Here is a 23,423-nt window from a genome sequence, read left to right as displayed (position 1 = left end):
TTATTATGTTTGGGCTTCATCATCATATTCTATTTGATAACGTAAATATTATAACAAACAACATGTTATAGCCTTTGTAAGTCCTGTTTAAATGTTTAGTTTATAACTTCTAGATGGACATTTTTAAAGGGTGGATGTATCTTTAAGAATATTACCTGTCCATACTACAGTGCGCTCGCAGTCTGTCGCGAAGCCAGAGGGTTTGCTTGAACGTTCCAAAAAGTGGATGTTTAGGAGGCTTCTACAGAACGGCGTGGAGTCAACGTCCTGTCGCTTCACTGCGCCGACACTTTACTGTAGATATGGAAGGAGATGCATAACTGTATATTAAGACGTAAACCGTATTATAATAAGATACCATCTGACTGCTGTGTCCGTGGGAATTACTTCGTAATTGGGGGATCATCATATTCATTCGGGTTTCTTTTGCTTTGGAATTCCTGATCTGTTCTTGCTCTTGACATGATTTCCACGGCAGATTGTTTTTTTTAACCATGTCTTTTATAATTAATTTGGCAATCTGCTAAACTTTGGGGAGAGCATACAATATTCTGTCTTTCGATCACTTTGGATACTGCGAGCTAGGTTGCCAAGATGTTACAAGAGACCAATGTTTCGTTCTTTTTCCTGGAAACAATTTTAACGCAAACAAATGTAAAAGTACAATGATACATTTATACTGAAACCAAGGGATTATACACAGAAGGACGGAGGAGAATGGCTTCGAAGGAGAGGTTGAATGAGCTGTGGATTTTATATTACACCAAGGTAAGTTTAATAGGGGGGGCTGACACCTGTTGTTGAATTGCAATTGTCCTATATTTGCTTGAACGCTTTATTCGAAGGTATCAACGGAAAACATGACTGCAGTGCACGCTACAGTTGGCAACCATATTTGCCAATGCTTGTTGTTTTGACAGTGAGCAGACGGAATCGTATGAGGAAGTATTTGGGATTCATGCAGGATGTATTTTGAGCGTGTCGACTCATAAAAATTTCGCCTCTGTCCATAAACAGGCAGTTTTATTCCGTGATATGCCAACACTACTGTTTAGTTTGTCTGATTTTGTGAAACATTGTTCTAATTCTATGCTAGTATAACTTGGCGTCGACAACTCTGCATATGGTTCCTTTACCTGCTGGCTACTACCAAGGTCAGAGACGGAAGAGGAAGCGAGACACCCCACTCGCTGTTTCTTTCTGGTCCAATTAAAGTCAATGAGTTAAGTAGACCAGACCCAGCTGCTACTGAATTAGTGTCTATGGGAGACCCACCCCGTTAAGTAGACCGGAACTGACCATTTTTTTCAATGGTAAACTGCCTGAGTGAATCATCTTTATTTATCCACCATCTTTGGTCAGGTGCCCTCTTTACTTCCTGAATGTAGTTCCTACTTGTCACATGTATGTTTACTTTAGCAGAGTTGGGGTAGGCCTATAGATAGTTGTCCTTCTCTTATTTGTTTAACAGATGATTTATTCAGGGATATGGGTCATAGCATAACATATTTGCAACATTGTATTGGCAGTGGTGTAGCGCAGTTTCACGGCCCCGCAAGGTCTGTGCAAGCCCTGTGCAATGGGGCATAGAGAAAAAAGGTGCCGTTTTATAGCAAATTTCGTGGTATTTTACAATTTTTTTCCATGAGGCTGAGAGAAAATGTTGCTGTTTTAGTGCTAATTTCCAGCTATTCTACACATTTTGCCATGAGGCTGAGAGAAAATGTTGCAGTTTTATAGCTAATTGCCCAAAAACTCGTAGGCCGTGCGCTATGCCAGCGTGTATCAGTTTGTAGACTACTGCATCAGCACCTGCTTGTGATACATTGTAGCCTACAAGAACACAACAGTTGCAACAATATTAGTATTTTCATCAGCGTCACAAAACTTCTTGTCTGAAATGTGCCGACAAATGAAAATGTGTGTTCTTGATATAGCCTACACACACTAGTGGTCTGCATTGCAACCCTGACAGATTACATGCAGGTAGGCCTAAAACCAACATGTCTATAAGAGTGGTGGAAAAAGACTTGTCCTTAGTTTATTTTAGAATTGGGTGTGACTACTAACTGGCAATGGTCAGTCATCCATCCTTTTTCATGAATCCCTTTTTGAATGAAAACATATTGCCTGGAAATTAATTAATGATACTAAATTATTGACTAGATTTTGCAATCTGTTTCAAATGCCTAAGGAAAAGTTGCAATGAGTACTGCAGTCTTTTCCTATTACGTTTTATATGCCTATTTTGAGGTGCAGTTGGTGACATTCCCTTCTACACCCATGCAACCATACCTAGGCCTTTCTCTTCCTCTCCTCTCCCTATTCCCTCCTCTACCTCATAGCTTGAGGCACTGGCAGGCATTGAGGGGTTAAACATGGCAGGAGACAAAGCAGATGGACCTGTTTCAGCAGGTAGAAGAGCAGTCAGAGGAGGGCCCCTCCCTCACCAGGCCTACCTCCTGTCCTGTCGGTTCACTTACAGTGGAGGGCCCCTCCCTGACTAGGCCTACCTCCTGTCCTGTTGGGTCACTTACAGAGGAGGGCCCCTCCCTCACTAGGCCTACCTCCTGTCCTGTTGGTTCACTTACAGAGGAGGGCCCCTCCCTCACTAGGCCTACCTCCTGTCCTGTTGGTTCACTAACAGAGGAGGGCCCCTCCCTCACTAGGCCTACCTCCTGTCCTGTTGGTTCACTTACAGAGGAGGGCCCCTCCCTCACTAGGCCTACCTCCTGTCCTGTTGGTTCACTAACAGAGGAGGGCCCCTCCCTCACTTGGCCTACCTCCTGTCCTGTTGGTCCACTAACAGCCCACATAGCTTGCATCCAAAATGGCACCCTATTCCCTATATAGTGCACTGCTTTTGACCAGGGCCTGCATAGGGAATAGGGTGTCGTTGAGGATGCAACCTCATTGCTGTTGGTTTAGATGCCCACACACAGTACATCTGGGTGGGGTCACATTTAGGGCTGGGACGATACCAGTATCTCAATATTTTTTTCCATGGCAAAAATGTAAACACGAAGCAGACCAAACTCGTTGGTCCTTTAACCTGCTGGATGTAACATATTGTGTGCTGTAGTTTGGAAAATAAATACATGTGACTCTGGATGACAACATAATGATGTTTGTTTCCAACATTAAGGCTGTTTTCCTAAACCCGCTTCGTATTTTGTTTCCTTGCCGCTCTACTATTGAGTATCTCTATGTACTGGTTTTGTCCCAGCCCTAGTCACATTGGTTGATTGCATTTGTTTTGAAATGGGACATTGTCATTGTTTAATATCTGCATGCAGAGTGGTATCTGCATGCAGAGTGGGTGCCAGTGTTTGAATATTATCTGGTGCGTCAGTCTTCTAAGTCAGGGTTTCCCAAACTTGGTCCTGGGGCCCCCCCTGGGTACATATTTTGGTTTTTGCCCATAGCACATCACAGCTGATTCAAATAATCAAAGCTTGATGATGAGTTGGTTATTTGAATCAGCTGTGTAGCGCTAGGACAAAAACCAGAAGGGGGCCCCAGGATCGAGTTTGGGAAACCCTTGTCTAAGTGAGGCTTCATTACTCATGGTTTTTATGGTGACCCCATTGTCTGCCGGTTAAACCTTTACTGTGTGTTCTAACAACTACTGTTAGATGTACGTAGTAGAGGTCGACCGATTTATGATTTTTCAACGCCGATACCGATTATTGGAGGACCAAAAAAAGCCAATGCCGATTTTTTAAAATATATATATATTTGTAATAATGACAATTACAACAATACTGAATGAACACTTTTATTTTAACTTAATATAATACATCGATAAAATCAATTTAGTCTCAAATAAATAATGAAACATGTTCAATTTGGTTTAAATAATGCAAAAACAAAGTGTTGGAGAAGAAAGTAAAAGTGCAATATGTGCCATGTAAAAAAGCTAACGTTTAAGTTCCTTGCTCAGAACATGAGAACATATGAAAGCTGGTGGTTCCTTTTAACATGAGTCTTCAATATTACCAGGTAAGAAGTTTTAGGTTGTAGTTATTATAGGACTATTTCTCTCTATACCATTTGTATTTCATATACCTTTGACTATTGGATGTTCTAATAGGTACTTTAGTATTGCCAGCCTAATCTCGGGAGTTGATAGGCTTGATGTCATAAACAGCTTGAAGCATTGCGAAGAGCTGCTGGCATACACAGGAAAGTGCTGTTTGAATGAATGCTTACGAGCATGCTGCTGCCTACCACCGCTCAGTCAGACTGCTCTATCAAATCATAGACTTAATTATAATATAATAACACACAGAAATACAAGCCTTAGGTCATTAATATGGTCATATCCGGAAACTTTCAGTGAAATACGGTACCGTTCCGTATTTTATCTAACGGGTGGCATCCATAAGTCTAAATATTACTGTTACATTGCACAACCTTCAATGTTATGTCATAATAAATTCTGGCAAATTAGTTCGCAACGAGCCAGGCGGCCCAAACTGTTGCATATACCCTGACTCTGCGTGCAATGAACGCAAGAGAAATGACACAATTTCCCTAGTTTAATATTGCCTGCTAACATTAATTTATTTTAACTAAATATGCAGGTTTAAAAAAATATACTTCTGTGTATTGATTTTAAGAAGGAATTGATGTTTATGGTTAGGTACATTCGTGCAACGATTGTACTTTTTTCGCAAATGCTCTTTTGTTAAATCATCCCCCGTTTGGCGAAGTTGGCTGTCTTTGTTAGGAAGAAATAGTCTTCACACAGTTCGCAACGAGCCAGGCGGCCCAAACTGCTGCATATACCCTGACTGTTGCACAGAATGCAAGAGAAGTGACACAATTTCCCTAGTTAAAATAAATTCATGTTAGCAGGCAATATTAACTAAATATGCAGGTTTAAAAATATATACTTGTGTATTGATTTTAAGAAAGGCGTTGGTTAGGTACACATTGGTGCAAAGACAGTGCTTTTTTCACGAATGCGTTTGTTAAATCACCCGTTTGGCGAAGTAGGCTGTGATTCAATGATAAATTAACAGGCACCGCATCGATTATATGCAACGCAGGACAAGCTAGATAAACTAGTAATATCATCAACCATGTGTAGTTAACTAGTGATTATGTTAAGATTGATTGTTTTTTATAAGATGCGTTTAATGCTAGCTGGCACCTTACCTTGGCTCCTTGCTGCACTCGCATAACAGGTGGTCAGCCTGCCACGCAGTCTCCTCGTGGAGTGCAATGTAATCGGCCATGATCGGTGTCCAAAAATGGCAATTACCGATTGTTATGAAAACTTGAAATCGGCCCTAATTAATCGGCCATTCCGATTAATCGGCCGACCTCTAGTACGTAGCCTATTTGACTTGTTCTTTAGACTGGCAAATCAACAGTAATGATCTGAATAGCCTGTGTGAGAGAAAGGTAGACTATTGACTAGTGTGTTCTAGACTGGGCATTGGACAAGATTTAACAGACTAGTGTGTTCCAGACTACCTAGGCCACCACAGGTGTAGGCCCCCATACTATCTCTTTCTCTCTCTCACTCTGTGACTCTCTCTCTCTGTCCACTATCTGTGGGTGTACTGCTGAGCTCAGTGTTATGTTGTGTCTGCCCATCTGTGTCTAGCATCGGGTCATGACAGTCACCGCTGTACCATGTCAACCACTTCCTCCTGATCTGTCTCTCTGTGTGCGTCTCAAATAGCACCCTATGCCCTATATAGTGCACTACGTTTGACCAGGGCCCATAGAGCTCTGGTCAAAAGTAGTGAGCTATGTAGGGAATAGGGTGCCATTTGGGACACAATATCTCTCTGCATTTTGGAGGACAACTGTGATGTCATGGAGCCACTTCCTTTCCTCATGAACCTTTCAGACTGACAGAGATGACTGCATGTACTCTGTTCAGCAGGGTTTTACAACACACACAGGCTGGGCATCAGGTACTTTTGCGAGGTAGTAAGATTTAAATTTTGCATGTGTAGGATGGCTTGCAAATGAACAGAACCCAACCAACACATTGTGGTTGTAAATGAAATGAGAACACAGCCAAAGGGCACCCTATTCCCACAAAGAGCCCTATTGACCATTTCCGTATATATCATCCAAAGTCTGTCGCACTTAAATCCTGGAGGTAAATGAGGACCGACGCTGACGATATTGACCTGCATTTCGACATAGAACAACAGAAAGGGTGTTCTCAGATGATTTCACAACATTACACTGTATGGTAATAATCACCTGCTGTGACTGTTTCCACTCAATGAATGGACTGAGACGAGGTGTCACTCTATAACAACCTAACAGGTGACTTAACAATCACCTGCCCCTCCTATAGTCTCAATGAGAATGCAATGTTCTAGGTCTTTTGTTCAGTACCTGTAAGTCAAGTTAACATCTTCTATAGTATCATGTTTAAACTGGGTGTCTGCCTGCGTACCTGTGTCTGACACTCATGTCACACACTCAGTATGGTGTCACTGTATGAACCAAATGGAGCATGAAGACATCTGAAACCATTTTAAGAAAGTATTTGACAATGTCTGCGTCCTAAACAGTTCCTTATCCTGTATATAGGCCCATAGGGTTCTGGTCAAAAGTAGTGCACTACATAGGGAACATGCTACCATTAGGACACAGTGTTTGAGCTTGCATTCGATGTGCACTTCAATGTCAGGAGTTGACTGTATTCAAAATGCCTGCCTGTCAAAATGCTCACACGCTGAATGCATGAGTCCTAGCCATCGCTCTGCTTCTCCAGAATCTGGAATAGAACATACAACTTGCACTGGCACGTCAGGGACTGGAGCTGTGCATCCTCTGATTTGTGCAATACATTCTTTACACACATCTTCATCAGACCCAGATTCAGCTCTTACATAAAGCTTAGCAATCCTTTGCACATGTACCTGCACCTCGCTGTGCATGCAGAGGCTGTGTCCCCCACATGGCCCATAGGGGTCTGGTTAAACTACATATTATACTGAGAATGGCCCATAGGGGTCTGGTTAAACTGTGTATTATATAGAGAATGGCCCATAGTGGTCTGGTTAAACTACGTATTATATAGAGAATGGCCCATAGGGGTCTGGTTAAACTACATATTATATAGAGAATGGCCCATAGGGGTCTGGTTAAACTACGTATTATATAGAGAATGGCCCATAGGGGTCTGGTTAAACTATGTATTATATAGAGAATGGCCCATAGGGGTCTGGTTAAACTATGTATTATACTGAGAATGGCCCATAGGGGTCTGGTTAAACTGTGTATTATATAGAGAATGGCCCATAGGGGTCTGGTTAAACTATGTATTATATAGAGAATAGGGTGCCATTTTGGAACGCAGTCAGTGAAATATCTCTCTTGTTTATCTTGGAGGGGAAAAAACTAATTTAGGCTATTGGCTGCCCTTCAGTGCTGCATATCTCTAACCTGTTTTTAAAGGGGAAATCTGGGATTTAAACAACAGGTTCTGATTGGGTAAAACAGTTGAACTAAATTCATAAGGAAGATTTTAAAACTATTTCAAGGTATCAGCACATCCTCAGTGTTGTCATGCAGGTATGGACATGCAGTGCCTTCAGAAAGTATTCATACCTCTGGACTTATTCCACATTTTGTTGTGTTACAGCTTGAATTCAAAATGGATTGAATATATATATATATATTCTCTCACCCATCTACACACACAATACCCCATAATGACGTCACAATACCCCATAATGACATCACCATATCCCATAATGACATCACCATACCCCATAATGACATCACAATACCCCATAATGACATCACAATACCCCATAATGACATCACAATATCCCATAATGACATCACAATACCCCATAATGACATCACAATATCCCATAATGACATCACAATACCCCATAATAACAAAGTGAAAACATGGTTTTAGAAATGTTAGCAAATGTATTAAAAAGGAAATGCAGAAATATCTCATTTACATTCACTACCGTTCAAAAGTTTGTGGTCACTTAGAAATGTCCTTGTTTTTGAAAGAAAAGCCACTTTTTTTGTCCATTAGAATAACATCAAATTGATCAGAAATACAGTGTAGACATTGTTAATGTTGTAAATGACTATTGTAGCTGGAAACGGCAGATTTTTAAAATGGAATATCTACATAGGCGTACAGAGGCCCATTATCAGCAACCATCACTCCTGTGTTCCAATGGCACGTTGTGTTAGCTAATCCAAGTTTATCATTTTAAAAGGCTAATTGATCATTAGAAAACTCTTTTGCAATTATGTCAGCACAGCTGAAAACTGTTGTCCTGATTTAAAGAATTAATAAAACTGGCCTTCTTTAGACTAGTTGAGTATCTGGAGCATCAGCATTTGTGGGTTCGATTACAGTTTCTGATCAATTTTATGTTATTTTCATCCACCAAAAATGTGTTCTTCTTTCAAAACAAGGACATTTCTAAGTGACCCCAAACTTTTGAACGGAAGTGTCAGTATTCACACCCTTGAGTCAATACATGTTAGAATCACCTTTGGCAGTGATTACAGCTGTGAGTCTTTCTGGTCAAGTCTCTAAGAGCTTTGGACACCTGGATTGTACAATATTTGCAAATTAATATTTAAAACTTCTTCAAGCTCTGTCAAGTTGGTTGTTGATCATTGCTAGACAGCCATTTTTCTAGTCTTGCTATAGATTTTTAAAGCCAAAACTGTAACTAGGCCACTCAGGAACATTCAATGTTGTCTTGGTAACCAACTCCAGTGTATATATGGCCTTGTTTTAGTTTATTGTACCGCTGAAAGGTTGCATTTGTGTCCCAGTGTCTGTTGGAAAGTAGACTGAACCAGGTTTTCGTCTAGGAGTTTGCCTGTGCTTCGCTCTATTCCCTTTCTTTTCATTCTAAGAAACTCCTTAGTACTTGCCGATGACAAGCATACCCATAACATGATGCAGCCACCACCATGCTTGAACATATGAAGCGTGGTACTCAGTGACGTGTTGGATTTGACCCAAACATAATAGTTTGTATTCAGGACATAAAATAATATTTTTTGCAGTTTTACTTTAGTGCCTTATTGCAAAGAGAATGCATGTGCTGGCATATTGTTGTATAGGCCAATGACACAACATCTAAATGTAATCCATTTTTAAATTCATGCTGTAACACAACAACATGTGGAAAAAGTCAAGGGGTGTGTGTGTGAATATTTTCTGAAGGCTCTGTATACAGTCACAACGATCTGATCATTAAAAGAGAGATTGTGGACTAGTCAGATCGTGTCAGATGGCTGTGTAGAGTTATGTACATTCTCAAGAGGCGGCTGTCTGCTATTGGACCCCAAGGTTATTGATTGTTCTTTTGACTGTCTTCATATATGTCATTACTGTTAGGGTGGACTGTAATAACAGGTTGAAGTGTTTATGAAAGTATGGACTGGTGCATCAATAGACAGCTATTTGAGAGAAAATATACAAATGAAGGCGGGTTCATAACACGAGGGAGTACTCACCTTCCTGACCGCACATGTAGTCCTAAATGTTATGTACAAGACCAGAGCATAGAGATACTGACCTGAAGGTTATGAACAAGACCAGAGCATAGAGATACTAACCTGAATGTTATGTACAAGACCAGAGCATAGAGATACTGACCTGAAGGTTATGTACAAGACCAGAGCATAGAGATACTGACCTGAAGGTTATGATCAAGACCGGAGCATAGAGATACTGACCTGAATGTTATGTACAAGACCAGAGCATAGAGATACTAACCTGAATGTTATGTACAAGACCAGAGCATAGAGATACTGACCTGAAGGTTATGTACAAGACCGGAGCATAGAGATACTGACCTGAAGGTTATGTACAAGACCAGAGCATAGAGATACTGACCTGAATGTTATGTACAGGACCAGAGCATAGAGATACTGACCTGAAGGTTATGTACAGGACCAGAGCATAGAGATACTGACCTGAAGGTTATGTACAAGACCGGAGCATAGAGATACTGACCTGAAGGTTATGTACAAGACCGGAGCATAGAGATACTAACCTGAATGTTATGTACAGGACCGGAGTATAGAGACACTGATCTGAAGGTTATGTACAAGACCGGAGCATAGAGATACTGACCTGAAGGTTATGTACAGGACCAGAGCACAGTGATACTGTAGCTGATGCCCTCCAGAGGTAGTGACGTGGTGATGTCAGCCCTTCCACTGTTCCCCTGCCTGTGGGAGAGGAACATGGACCCTGGTCAAAAGTAGGGTCCATGGAGATGGGAAAACACAAGTTTCTGGGGGATCAGGGGTAATTATGAGAAAGTAAAGCAGGGAAGCTGTGAGCTGCTGCCTGTCTGGAAAAGGAAATGGGTATAATCTCTCTGTCAGTAATTATCCTGGTGACTGTTCATCTATCTAATGACTGCCTGTGGTGGAGCAGAGCTGTAACTGACCACGGTGACAACCCCACTGTCACTCAGCTGTAGCAAAACCCTACACTACACCCTCCTATTAGACTTTACATGTGAGGCCCATAGGGCTCTGATGAGCAGAGATAAGGTATCGTACTCCCTCGGCCCTCCAGCTTCATCTGGCCTTCGCTAGTTCCCTGGCTGTGTCCCAACTGGCTCCTTATTCCCTAGATAGTGAACTATAGGCCCTGGTCAAAGGTAGTGCACTATGTAGGGAATAGGGTGCCATTTGGGATGTAGACTCTGATTAGGATCCCTCCTGCACTGCAGCCTCCCTGGCCAGAGTCTGTTTACCAACAAGCAGCTGAATTAGGAAACCCAAAGTGCTCTTTGTTCCCCCTCCGCTGGTGCATGTCAGGAGGCTGGAGCGCCCCAGAATGTCAAGCAGCTCAGGGCAGCACAGCTGCACAGTCCGTCCCACATCCTCCCACCTCCTCCCGCCTTGGCAGCCGTTTAACGGGTGAAGTTTCCCCTAGGTACAGATCTAGGATCAGTGTCCCCACCCCTAATCCTAACCTTAACAGTTAGTGGGGGAAATGAAAAACTGACCGAAGATCAGCATCGAGGGGCAACTTCACCCTTGGCAGCCAAAGAGTAGTAGAGGGATCAGAGAGATCAGTGCAAATTAAACTTTTGATTATAACGTCAATAGTCATGGTATATACTTTTTATTTATTTTTTATTTAACATGTGGTTTTGTTTACAACAGAGAGTGTTGATAGTGTCGGAACAGGCTTTATAGTAGTAGTTGTGACATACTGTTTTGAGGATGTGAAATAGGCCTACTGTTGCATTATGGGTAAGTTGTTGTCGTCGTCTGCATTAGTAATAAATATGTGTTTATCAGAGGTCTGGCATTGGCTCAGGGGTCCAGGCATTGGCTCAGGGGTCCAGGCATTGGCTCAGGGGTCCAGGCATTGGCTCAGGGGTCCAGGCATTGGCTCAGGGGTCCAGGCATTGGCTCAGGGGTCCAGGCATTGGCTCAGGGGTCCAGGCATTGGCTCAGGGGTCCAGGCATTGGCTCAGGGGTCCAGGCATTGGCTCAGGGGTCCAGGCATTGGCTCAGGGGTCCAGGCATTGGCTCAGGGGTCCAGGCATTGGCTCAGGGGTCCAGGCATTGGCTCAGGGGTCCAGGCATTGGCTCAGGGGACTTGGGAGGTGAAAAGGGAAGGGCTAGTAGGGGGACATTTACAGGTGTTTGGCTCCAATGACATTACCTGCTACTGTGTGGCATTGGATGCATTCCATTCCAAATGGCACTCTATTCCCTTTATAGTGCACTACTTTTAACCAGGGATCTGGTCAAAAGTAGTGCACTACATAGGGAATAGGGTGCCATTAGGGACACCACATTGCCTTCCGTTGTACTACTTTGTACTCATTTCCTGTATCTGTAAATATCGTTTAGATTCCCCTTGTATTTGTGGTTTGTAACTGTGAAATGTAAGGAAGTTCTCCTTTTTGTACTTCAGCTTGAAATAAGGGAACTATTGGTAAGAGGAGGAACACAGGGAAGTGGAACACTAGGCTCTATATGGATGGAACATGGACCTTTCACAATATGTAGGATATTACCAAGATTAATGTAGTCACTATTCACCCATGCAAGATGTTTTGACTGTAGTTTTAAGTCTGAATCACAGTGCTGTTTCAGTTTGTTCGTGTTTGTTGATATGATGTCCCTGGTGTACAGTACAGGACCATGTCCATCTGAGGTTCTGGGCGATAGGAGCATGGCCAGACATGATGTGCCTCCCCAGATCTACAGTATGTTCAGATATGAACTTGTGGTTATTGTCACCTATTCTGTGTGCCCTGGTTAAGCAGGAAGCTTACGCTTCCCATATCTACAGTATGTTCAAAAGAAGGCTATTATCAGCTGATCAGATATTTTGGTCCCCACAGCATCTCATCAGACACGTTGTGTTATCGTTGGATGATGATGATGATGATGTAGATGTTCTTACTTGATGTGTTTATCTTTGTCATCCTTAGTCAACTCGGGGCTCATCTGTAAAAGAGACTTTGGTCTCAGTATGACTCCCTGATTTTAAAATAAAGGTGAAATCAATCAATACAAACAGCAGCTTCAGTTAGAGTATCTCAGAAAGGCCCTAAACTAAATCTATTCACGTCTCCGCTGGAGCGGCTATTGCGCTGTTTCTTACCGCGTGTTGTTGGAACACCAAAGGAATATGAAGATTGGTACACAGAAGTGAAGTTTCATCATAATCCTCGATGGATTATGGACACATGGTTTTGTTTAGGAATTTTTGTTTGTTTGACATTTTTGGCAATGTGAAACCAACCAACCAGACCAGATAAAAACAAACACAATGTAACAAATAATCTAACTCTGATTGGAACTGTAGCTGAAAACTGTGTGAAAACGCCCTACTTCCATTACTAGCCATGGTACGACTCCAAAGCTTTTTACAGGAATGAGGTTGTGTAGAAAGCCTTGTCTTTGTCAGAGCATAGCTAAGTTGACTAGGCCGTGTGTCTCAAACTGTAACACACAGTTAAGTGTTGTAAGTCCCAGGCTTGCTTCCTACTGTTGTGGCCCAGTCCAGAAGCTGTAATACTTTGTTTTGATTGCAGCTTTGCCGTGAATAGAGCAACAACACATTCATCACTTCCTTTATGTCAGTTCAACCCAGAGAACACAGAAAAGGTCATTGGTTTTATCAAGGGTTTTGTCATAGCGAGGTGAAGACTTTAATGCTGGGAATTGAGACAGACAATGGTAAAAGCCTTTTTATGTTTTGTCTTGGCAAAGAAGAGTCATTTATGATGAAATCCCATTGAGGTTGACATAAAGCTTCCAGCAACCTGATGAATGAGACAACTAATGCGGCTGCGTGGGTGTGTAGAGATAATTGATCAATACAGTAAGACTGAAAACGCAGAGACATTGTGCTAAGTTATAAAGGGGCGACTCCCTCTGTAGGCACTCTGTAGTTGCATCATAATATGAGTCAGCCAGTCTCTAGTACCATTAGTCTGACTTGTCAGCTGTGGATTTGTGGAAGGCCGTCCGCCTTATTATTGGACGCCCACAAGACTAGATACTGAACAGCTTGATTGTAGGTGAGGCATATGTTGCCTAAGTGCCAGTCTGTTGGTGCTATTATTATGCCAGCTCCTTGCTGTCATTGTCAAGCCAAACATGACAATGAGTAACAATGACTATTCATGATACAGTGGTTCCTCATTATGCATTTGGGTCCCTAGGTTTTTATATGACCAAGTGGTTCCAATGACACATTTTGATACGAGCCACCCTTGCCTTGTGGCATTCTTCAACGAAGATGACTGACAAAACATTACGGTCGAACCAGATGTAAGTTGTTATAACGTCATAACGAGTCAAGCAAAAAATGTCAACGGACCAGACAGGACTTACTTGCTTCTCAATGTAATAAAGTAATGACTTTTCAAATAAGTTACCTTACACGTTATGTTGGCTGACAATTTGTTAGCTTTGCTGTCCTTACGAACCACATAGCATATCATTACAGCAGTATGTACCGGTATGTTCGCTAGCACCTAATGTTAGTAGTTATACATCAAACTTGCCAGTATATTAACTATAGGCTATCTAACTACTGGAGTGATGCTTAGAATTGCATAAAAAAATGTATCCCTTTTTATTTTACCACTACAATCCGTTCTGTCGGACGAAACTGGAAAAAAACAACTTGTGTAGAAAGTAAACATCCGCACCTCGGTGGTGTCAACTGTGCTTATGTCTGCGTAATGAAAAATAAAAACTTCTGACCTAGCGATCGATGACAAACGAGCTCGCTGCCCAGACATACATAATTACAAAGAGGAGATTCTCCTGATTTAAAATGGTGCCCGTGTAACAGTTTTGATTCCATCCCTCTCCTCGCCCCTACCTGGGCTCGAACCAGGGACCCTCTGCACACATAGACAACAGCCACCCTCGAAGCATCGTTACCCATCGCTCCACAAAAGCCGCCGCCCTTGCAAAGCAACTACTTCCAGGTCTCAAAGCAAGTGACATCACCGATTGAAACGCTATTAGCGCGCACCCCGCTAACTAGCTATCCATTTCACACCGATTACACCTGACTTGAAAAAAAAACGAAATATACACATTGCGAGATATTTGGCAAAATAGACAGACATGCCTATATTTCCCCCATAGGAAACAATGGGAAGACTGCAGAGTTCCAATATTATTTTTGTTGTTTACATTTTGTTGTTTACATTTTAACACCATAAACACCATATTATTAATCAAGTTAATTAAGCCAAATTTCTTAAAGTCAATCCCATATACTATGTTATTACAAAAAAGGTTTTAAATTCTCTGGAAATGCCAATACGGAATACTATCAAATGCTTTTCAAAGATGCCCTCTGGTGGTCAAACTAGCAATAACTTGCAGTAACAGAAGAAATGGCTGAGAATGAAATGACGTGCCACAGAATGCTGCAGCAGCACGCAGGGTGTGCCGCAGTATGACACAACTTTGAAAGGAGGAACCACTGTAGCACAAACAGACTGGCACTCAGGCTACATCTGCCATACCCACACTGGATGCCCACTAGCTACAGAACAGCTTGAATATAACCCAACTAGCTACAGAACAGCTTGAATATAACCCAACTAGATACAGAACAGCTTGAATATAACCCCACTAGATACATAACAGCTTGAATATAACCCCACTAGATACAGAACAGTTTGAATATAACCCCACTAGATACAGAACAGTTTGAATATAACCCCACTAGATACAGAACAGTTTGAATATAACCCCACTAGATACAGAACAGCTTGAATATAACCCAACTAGATACAGAACAGTTTGAATATAACCCAACTAGATACAGAACAGCTTGAATATAACCCCACTAGCTACAGAACAGTTTGAATATAACCCAACTAGATACAGAACAGTTTGAATATAACCCCACTAGCTACAGAACAGTTTGAATATAACCCAACTAGATACAGAACAGCTTGAATATAACCCCACTAGCTACAGAACAGTTTGAATATAACCCAACTAGATACAGAACAGTTTGAATATAACCCAACTAGATACAGAACAGCTTGAATATAACCCCACTAGATACAGAACAGTTTGAATATAACCCCACTAGATACATAACAGCTTGAATATAACCCCACTAGATACAGAACAGCTTGAATATAACCCCACTAGATACAGAACAGTTTGAATATAACCCAACTAGATACAGAACAGTTTGAATATAACCCCACTAGATACAGAACAGCTTGAATATAACCCCACTAGCTACAGAACAGTTTGAATATAACCCCACTAGATACAGAACAGCTTGAATATAACCCCACTAGCTACAGAACAGTTTGAATATAACCCAACTAGATACAGAACAGTTTGAATATAACCCCACTAGATACAGAACAGTTTGAATATAACCCCACTAGCTACAGAACAGTTTGAATATAACCCCACTAGATACAGAACAGCTTGAATATAACCCCACTAGCTACAGAACAGTTTGAATATAACCCCACTAGATACAGAACAGTTTGAATATAACCCCACTAGCTACAGAACAGTTTGAATATAACCCCACTAGATACAGAACAGTTTGAATATAACCCCACTAGATACAGAACAGTTTGAATATAACCCCACTAGATACAGAACAGCTTGAATATAACCCCACTAGATACAGAACAGCTTGAATATAACGACACTAGATACAGAACAGTTTGAATATAACCCCACTAGATACAGAACAGTTTGAATATAACCCCACTAGATACAGAACAGCTTGAATATGACCCCACTAGATACAGAACAGCTTGAATATGACCCCACTAGATACAGAACAGCTTGAATATAACCCCACTAGATACAGAACAGCTTGAATATAACCCCACTAGATACAGAACAGCTTGAATATAACCCCACTAGCTACAGAACAGCTTGAATATAACCCCACTAGATACAGAACAGCTTGAATATAACCCCACTAGATACAGAACAGCTTGAATATAACCCCACTAGCTATAGAACAGCTTGAATATAACCCCACTAGATACAGAACAGTTTGAATATAACCCCACTAGATATAGAACAGTTTGAATATAACCCCACTAGCTACAGAACAGCTTGAATATAACCCAACTAGCTACAGAACAGCTTGAATATAACCCAACTAGCTACAGAACAGTTTGAATATAACCCCACTAGCTACAGAACAGTTTGAATATAACCCCACTAGATACAGAACAGTTTGAATATGACCCCACTAGATACAGAACAGCTTGACTATAACCCCACTAGCTACAGAACAGTTTGAATATAACCCCACTAGATACAGAACAGTTTGAATATAACCCCACTAGATACAGAACAGTTTGAATATAACCCCACTAGATACAGAACAGTTTGAATATAACCCCACTAGATACAGAACAGTTTGAATATAACCCCACTAGATACAGAACAGTTTGAATATAACCCCACTAGATACAGAACAGTTTGAATATAACCCCACTAGATACAGAACAGCTTGAATATAACCCCACTAGCTACAGAACCATTTGAATATAACCCCACTAGATACAGAACAGTTTGAATATAACCCCACTAGATACAGAACAGTTTGAATATAACCCCACTAGATACAGAACAGCTTGAATATAACCCCACTAGATACAGAACAGCTTGAATATAACCCAACTAGATACAGAACAGCTTGAATATAACCCCACTAGATACAGAACAGCTTGAATATAACCCCACTAGCTACAGAACAGTTTGAATATAACCCCACTAGCTACAGAACAGCTTGAATATAACCCCACTAGATACAGAACAGCTTGAATATAACCCCACTAGATACAGAACAGCTTGAATATAACCCAACTAGATACAGAACAGCTTGAATATAACCCCACTAGATACAGAACAGCTTGAATATAACCCCACTAGCTACAGAACAGTTTGAATATAACCCCACTAGCTACAGAACAGCTTGAATATAACCCCACTAGATACAGAACAGCTTGAATATAACCCAACTAGCTATAGAACAGCTTGAATATAACCCCACTAGATACAGAACAGTTTGAATATAACCCCACTAGATACAGAACAGTTTGAATATAACCCCACTAGATACAGAACAGCTTGAATATAACCCCACTAGATACAGAACAGCTTGAATATAACGACACTAGATACAGAACAGTTTGAATATAACCCCACTAGATACAGAACAGTTTGAATATAACCCCACTAGATACAGAACAGCTTGAATATGACCCCACTAGATACAGAACAGCTTGAATATGACCCCACTAGATACAGAACAGCTTGAATATAACCCCACTAGATACAGAACAGCTTGAATATAACCCCACTAGATACAGAACAGCTTGAATATAACCCCACTAGCTACAGAACAGCTTGAATATAACCCCACTAGCTACAGAACAGCTTGAATATAACCCCACTAGATACAGAACAGCTTGAATATAACCCCACTAGCTATAGAACAGCTTGAATATAACCCCACTAGATACAGAACAGTTTGAATATAACCCCACTAGATATAGAACAGTTTGAATATAACCCCACTAGCTACAGAACAGCTTGAATATAACCCAACTAGCTACAGAACAGCTTGAATATAACCCAACTAGCTACAGAACAGTTTGAATATAACCCCACTAGCTACAGAACAGTTTGAATATAACCCCACTAGATACAGAACAGTTTGAATATGACCCCACTAGATACAGAACAGCTTGAATATAACCCCACTAGCTACAGAACAGTTTGAATATAACCCCACTAGATACAGAACAGTTTGAATATAACCCCACTAGATACAGAACAGTTTGAATATAACCCCACTAGATACAGAACAGTTTGAATATAACCCCACTAGATACAGAACAGTTTGAATATAACCCCACTAGATACAGAACAGTTTGAATATAACCCCACTAGATACAGAACAGTTTGAATATAACCCCACTAGATACAGAACAGTTTGAATATAACCCCACTAGATACAGAACAGCTTGAATATTACCCCACTAGCTACAGAACCATTTGAATATAACCCCACTAGATACAGAACAGTTTGAATATAACCCCACTAGATACAGAACAGTTTGAATATAACCCCACTAGATACAGAACAGTTTGAATATAACCCCACTAGATACAGAACAGCTTGAATATAACCCCACTAGATACAGAACAGCTTGAATATAACCCCACTAGATACAGAACAGCTTGAATATAACCCCACTAGATACAGAACAGCTTGAATATAACCCCACTAGCTACAGAACAGTTTGAATATAACCCCACTAGCTACAGAACAGCTTGAATATAACCCCACTAGATACAGAACAGCTTGAATATAACCCCACTAGATACAGAACAGCTTGAATATAACCCAACTAGATACAGAACAGCTTGAATATAACCCCACTAGATACAGAACAGCTTGAATATAACCCCACTAGCTACAGAACAGTTTGAATATAACCCCACTAGCTACAGAACAGCTTGAATATAACCCCACTAGATACAGAACAGCTTGAATATAACCCAACTAGCTATAGAACAGCTTGAATATAACCCCACTAGATACAGAACAGTTTGAATATAACCCCACTAGATACAGAACAGTTTGAATATAACCCCACTAGATACAGAACAGCTTGAATATAACCCCACTAGATACAGAACAGTTTGAATATAACCCCACTAGATACAGAACAGCTTGAATATAACCCCACTAGATACAGAACAGTTTGAATATAACCCCACTAGATACAGAACAGTTTGAATATAACGCCACTAGCTACAGAACAGTTTGAATATAACCCCACTAGCTACAGAACAGCTTGAATATAACCCCACTAGCTACAGAACAGCTTGAATATAACCCAACTAGCTACAGAACAGCTTGAATATAACCCAACTAGCTACAGAACAGCTTGAATATAACCCCACTGGCTACAGAACAGCTTGAATATAACCCCACTAGATACAGAACAGATTGAATATAACCCCACTAGATACAGAACAGTTTGAATATAACCCCACTAGATACAGAACAGCTTGAATATAACCCCACTAGATACAGAACAGCTTGAATATAACCCCAATGGCTACAGAACAGCTTGAATATAACCCCACTAGATACAGAACAGCTTGAATATAACCCCACTAGCTACAGAACAGCTTGAATATAACCCCACTAGCTACAGAACAGCTTGAATATAACCCCACTAGCTACAGAACAGTTTGAATATAACCCAACTAGCTACAGAACAGCTTGAATATAACCCAACTAGCTACAGAACAGCTTGAATATAACCCCACTGGCTACAGAACAGCTTGAATATAACCCCACTAGATACAGAACAGATTGAATATAACCCAACTAGATACAGAACAGCTTGAATATAACCCCACTAGATACAGAACAGCTTGAATATAACCCCACTAGCTACAGAACAGCTTGAATATAACCCCACTAGCTACAGAACAGTTTGAATATAACCCAACTAGCTACAGAACAGCTTGAATATAACCCAACTAGCTACAGAACAGCTTGAATATAACCCCACTGGCTACAGAACAGCTTGAATATAACCCCACTAGATACAGAACAGATTGAATATAACCCAACTAGATACAGAACAGATTGAATATAACCCAACTAGATACAGAACAGCTTGAATATAACCCCACTAGATACAGAACAGCTTGAATATAACCCCACTAGATACAGAACAGCTTGAATATAACCCCACTAGCTACAGAACAGCTTGAATATAACCCCACTGGCTACAGAACAGTTTGAATATAACCCCACTAGATACAGAACAGATTGAATATAACCCAACTAGATACAGAACAGTTTGAATATAACCCCACTAGATACAGAACAGCTTGAATATAACCCCACTAGATACAGAACAGATTGAATATAACCCCACTAGATACAGAACAGCTTGAATATAACCCCACTAGATACAGAACAGCTTGAATATAACCCCACTAGATACAGAACAGTTTGAATATAACCCCACTAGATACAGAACAGCTTGAATATAACCCAACTAGCTACAGCACAGTTTGAATATAACCCAACTAGATACAGAACAGCTTGAATATAACCCCACTAGATACAGAACAGCTTGAATATAACCCCACTAGCTACAGAACAGCTTGAATATAACCCCACTAGCTACATAACAGCTTGAATATAACCCCACTAGCTACAGAACAGCTTGAATATAACCCCACTAGATACAGAACAGTTTGAATATAACCCAACTAGCTACAGAACAGTTTGAATATAACCCAACTAGCTACAGAACAGCTTGAATATAACCCCACTAGATACAGAACAGCTTGAATATAACCCCACTAGATACAGAACAGTTTGAATATAACCCCACTAGATACAGAACAGCTTGAATATAACCCCACTAGCTACAGAACAGTTTGAATATAACCCCACTAGCTACAGAACAGCTTGAATATAACCCCACTAGATACAGAACAGCTTGAATATAACCCAACTAGCTATAGAACAGCTTGAATATAACCCCACTAGATACAGAACAGTTTGAATATAACCCCACTAGATACAGAACAGTTTGAATATAACCCCACTAGATACAGAACAGCTTGAATATAACCCCACTAGATACAGAACAGTTTGAATATAACCCCACTAGATACAGAACAGCTTGAATATAACCCCACTAGATACAGAACAGTTTGAATATAACGCCACTAGATACAGAACAGTTTGAATATAACGCCACTAGCTACAGAACAGTTTGAATATAACCCCACTAGCTACAGAACAGCTTGAATATAACCCCACTAGCTACAGAACAGCTTGAATATAACCCAACTAGCTACAGAACAGCTTGAATATAACCCAACTAGCTACAGAACAGCTTGAATATAACCCCACTGGCTACAGAACAGCTTGAATATAACCCCACTAGATACAGAACAGATTGAATATAACCCCACTAGATACAGAACAGTTTGAATATAACCCCACTAGATACAGAACAGCTTGAATATAACCCCACTAGATACAGAACAGCTTGAATATAACCCCAATGGCTACAGAACAGCTTGAATATAACCCCACTAGATACAGAACAGCTTGAATATAACCCCACTAGCTACAGAACAGCTTGAATATAACCCCACTAGCTACAGAACAGCTTGAATATAACCCCACTAGCTACAGAACAGTTTGAATATAACCCAACTAGCTACAGAACAGCTTGAATATAACCCAACTAGCTACAGAACAGCTTGAATATAACCCCACTGGCTACAGAACAGCTTGAATATAACCCCACTAGATACAGAACAGATTGAATATAACCCAACTAGATACAGAACAGCTTGAATATAACCCCACTAGATACAGAACAGCTTGAATATAACCCCACTAGCTACAGAACAGCTTGAATATAACCCCACTAGCTACAGAACAGTTTGAATATAACCCAACTAGCTACAGAACAGCTTGAATATAACCCAACTAGCTACAGAACAGCTTGAATATAACCCCACTGGCTACAGAACAGCTTGAATATAACCCCACTAGATACAGAACAGATTGAATATAACCCAACTAGATACAGAACAGATTGAATATAACCCAACTAGATACAGAACAGCTTGAATATAACCCCACTAGATACAGAACAGCTTGAATATAACCCCACTAGATACAGAACAGCTTGAATATAACCCCACTAGCTACAGAACAGCTTGAATATAACCCCACTGGCTACAGAACAGTTTGAATATAACCCCACTAGATACAGAACAGATTGAATATAACCCAACTAGATACAGAACAGTTTGAATATAACCCCACTAGATACAGAACAGCTTGAATATAACCCCACTAGATACAGAACAGATTGAATATAACCCCACTAGATACAGAACAGCTTGAATATAACCCCACTAGATACAGAACAGCTTGAATATAACCCCACTAGATACAGAACAGCTTGAATATAACCCCACTAGATACAGAACAGCTTGAATATAACCCAACTAGCTACAGCACAGTTTGAATATAACCCAACTAGATACAGAACAGCTTGAATATAACCCCACTAGATACAGAACAGCTTGAATATAACCCCACTAGCTACAGAACAGCTTGAATATAACCCCACTAGCTACATAACAGCTTGAATATAACCCCACTAGCTACAGAACAGCTTGAATATAACCCCACTAGATACAGAACAGATTGAATATAACCCCACTAGATACAGAACAGTTTGAATATAACCCAACTAGCTACAGAACAGCTTGAATATAACCCCACTAGATACAGAACAGCTTGAATATAACCCCACTAGATACAGAACAGTTTGAATATAACCCCACTAGCTACAGAACAGTTTGAATATAACCCCACTAGATACAGAACAGCTTGAATATAACCCCACTAGATACAGAACAGTTTGAATATAACCCCACTAGATACAGAACAGTTTGAATATAACCCAACTAGATACAGAACAGCTTGAATATAACCCCACTAGATACAGAACAGCTTGAATATAACCCCACTAGATACAGAACAGTTTGTATATAACCCAACTAGATACAGAACAGCTTGAATATAACCCAACTAGCTACAGAACAGCTTGAATATAACCCCACTAGATACATAACAGCTTGAATATAACCCCACTAGCTACAGAACAGCTTGAATATAACCCCACTAGATACAGAACAGCTTGAATATAACCCCACTGGCTACAGAACAGCTTGAATATAACCCCACTAGCTACAGAACAGATTGAATATAACCCCACTAGATACAGAACAGCTTGAATATAACCCAACTAGCTACAGAACAGCTTGAATATAACCCCACTGGCTACAGAACAGTTTGAATATAA

General features: G+C 40.6%; 1 protein-coding gene across 4 annotated transcripts in view; it reads left to right on the top strand.

The window, feature by feature from the left end:
- The first annotated feature begins 238 nt into the window (after nucleotides 1-238).
- The window catches only part of nbeal2 (neurobeachin-like 2), a 130,421-nt gene continuing 107,236 nt past the window's right edge, over nucleotides 239-23,423 (top strand). For all 4 annotated transcript variants that reach the window (XR_011674523.1, XM_071395897.1, XM_071395895.1 and 1 more), the window contains exon 1: nucleotides 239-768. Coding sequence is in view for 3 of the 4 variants with exons in the window: in XM_071395897.1 (XP_071251998.1) it covers nucleotides 718-768 (51 nt within the window). In the remaining variant the exon portion in view is untranslated. The remainder of the gene's footprint in view (nucleotides 769-23,423) is intronic.

This window comes from Salvelinus alpinus, chromosome 4 (assembly GCF_045679555.1).
Source record: "Salvelinus alpinus chromosome 4, SLU_Salpinus.1, whole genome shotgun sequence".
Lineage (NCBI taxonomy): Eukaryota > Metazoa > Chordata > Actinopteri > Salmoniformes > Salmonidae > Salvelinus > Salvelinus alpinus.
Note: the sequence above shows the minus strand (reverse complement) of the source record. Positions and strands in the feature narration are given on the sequence as shown.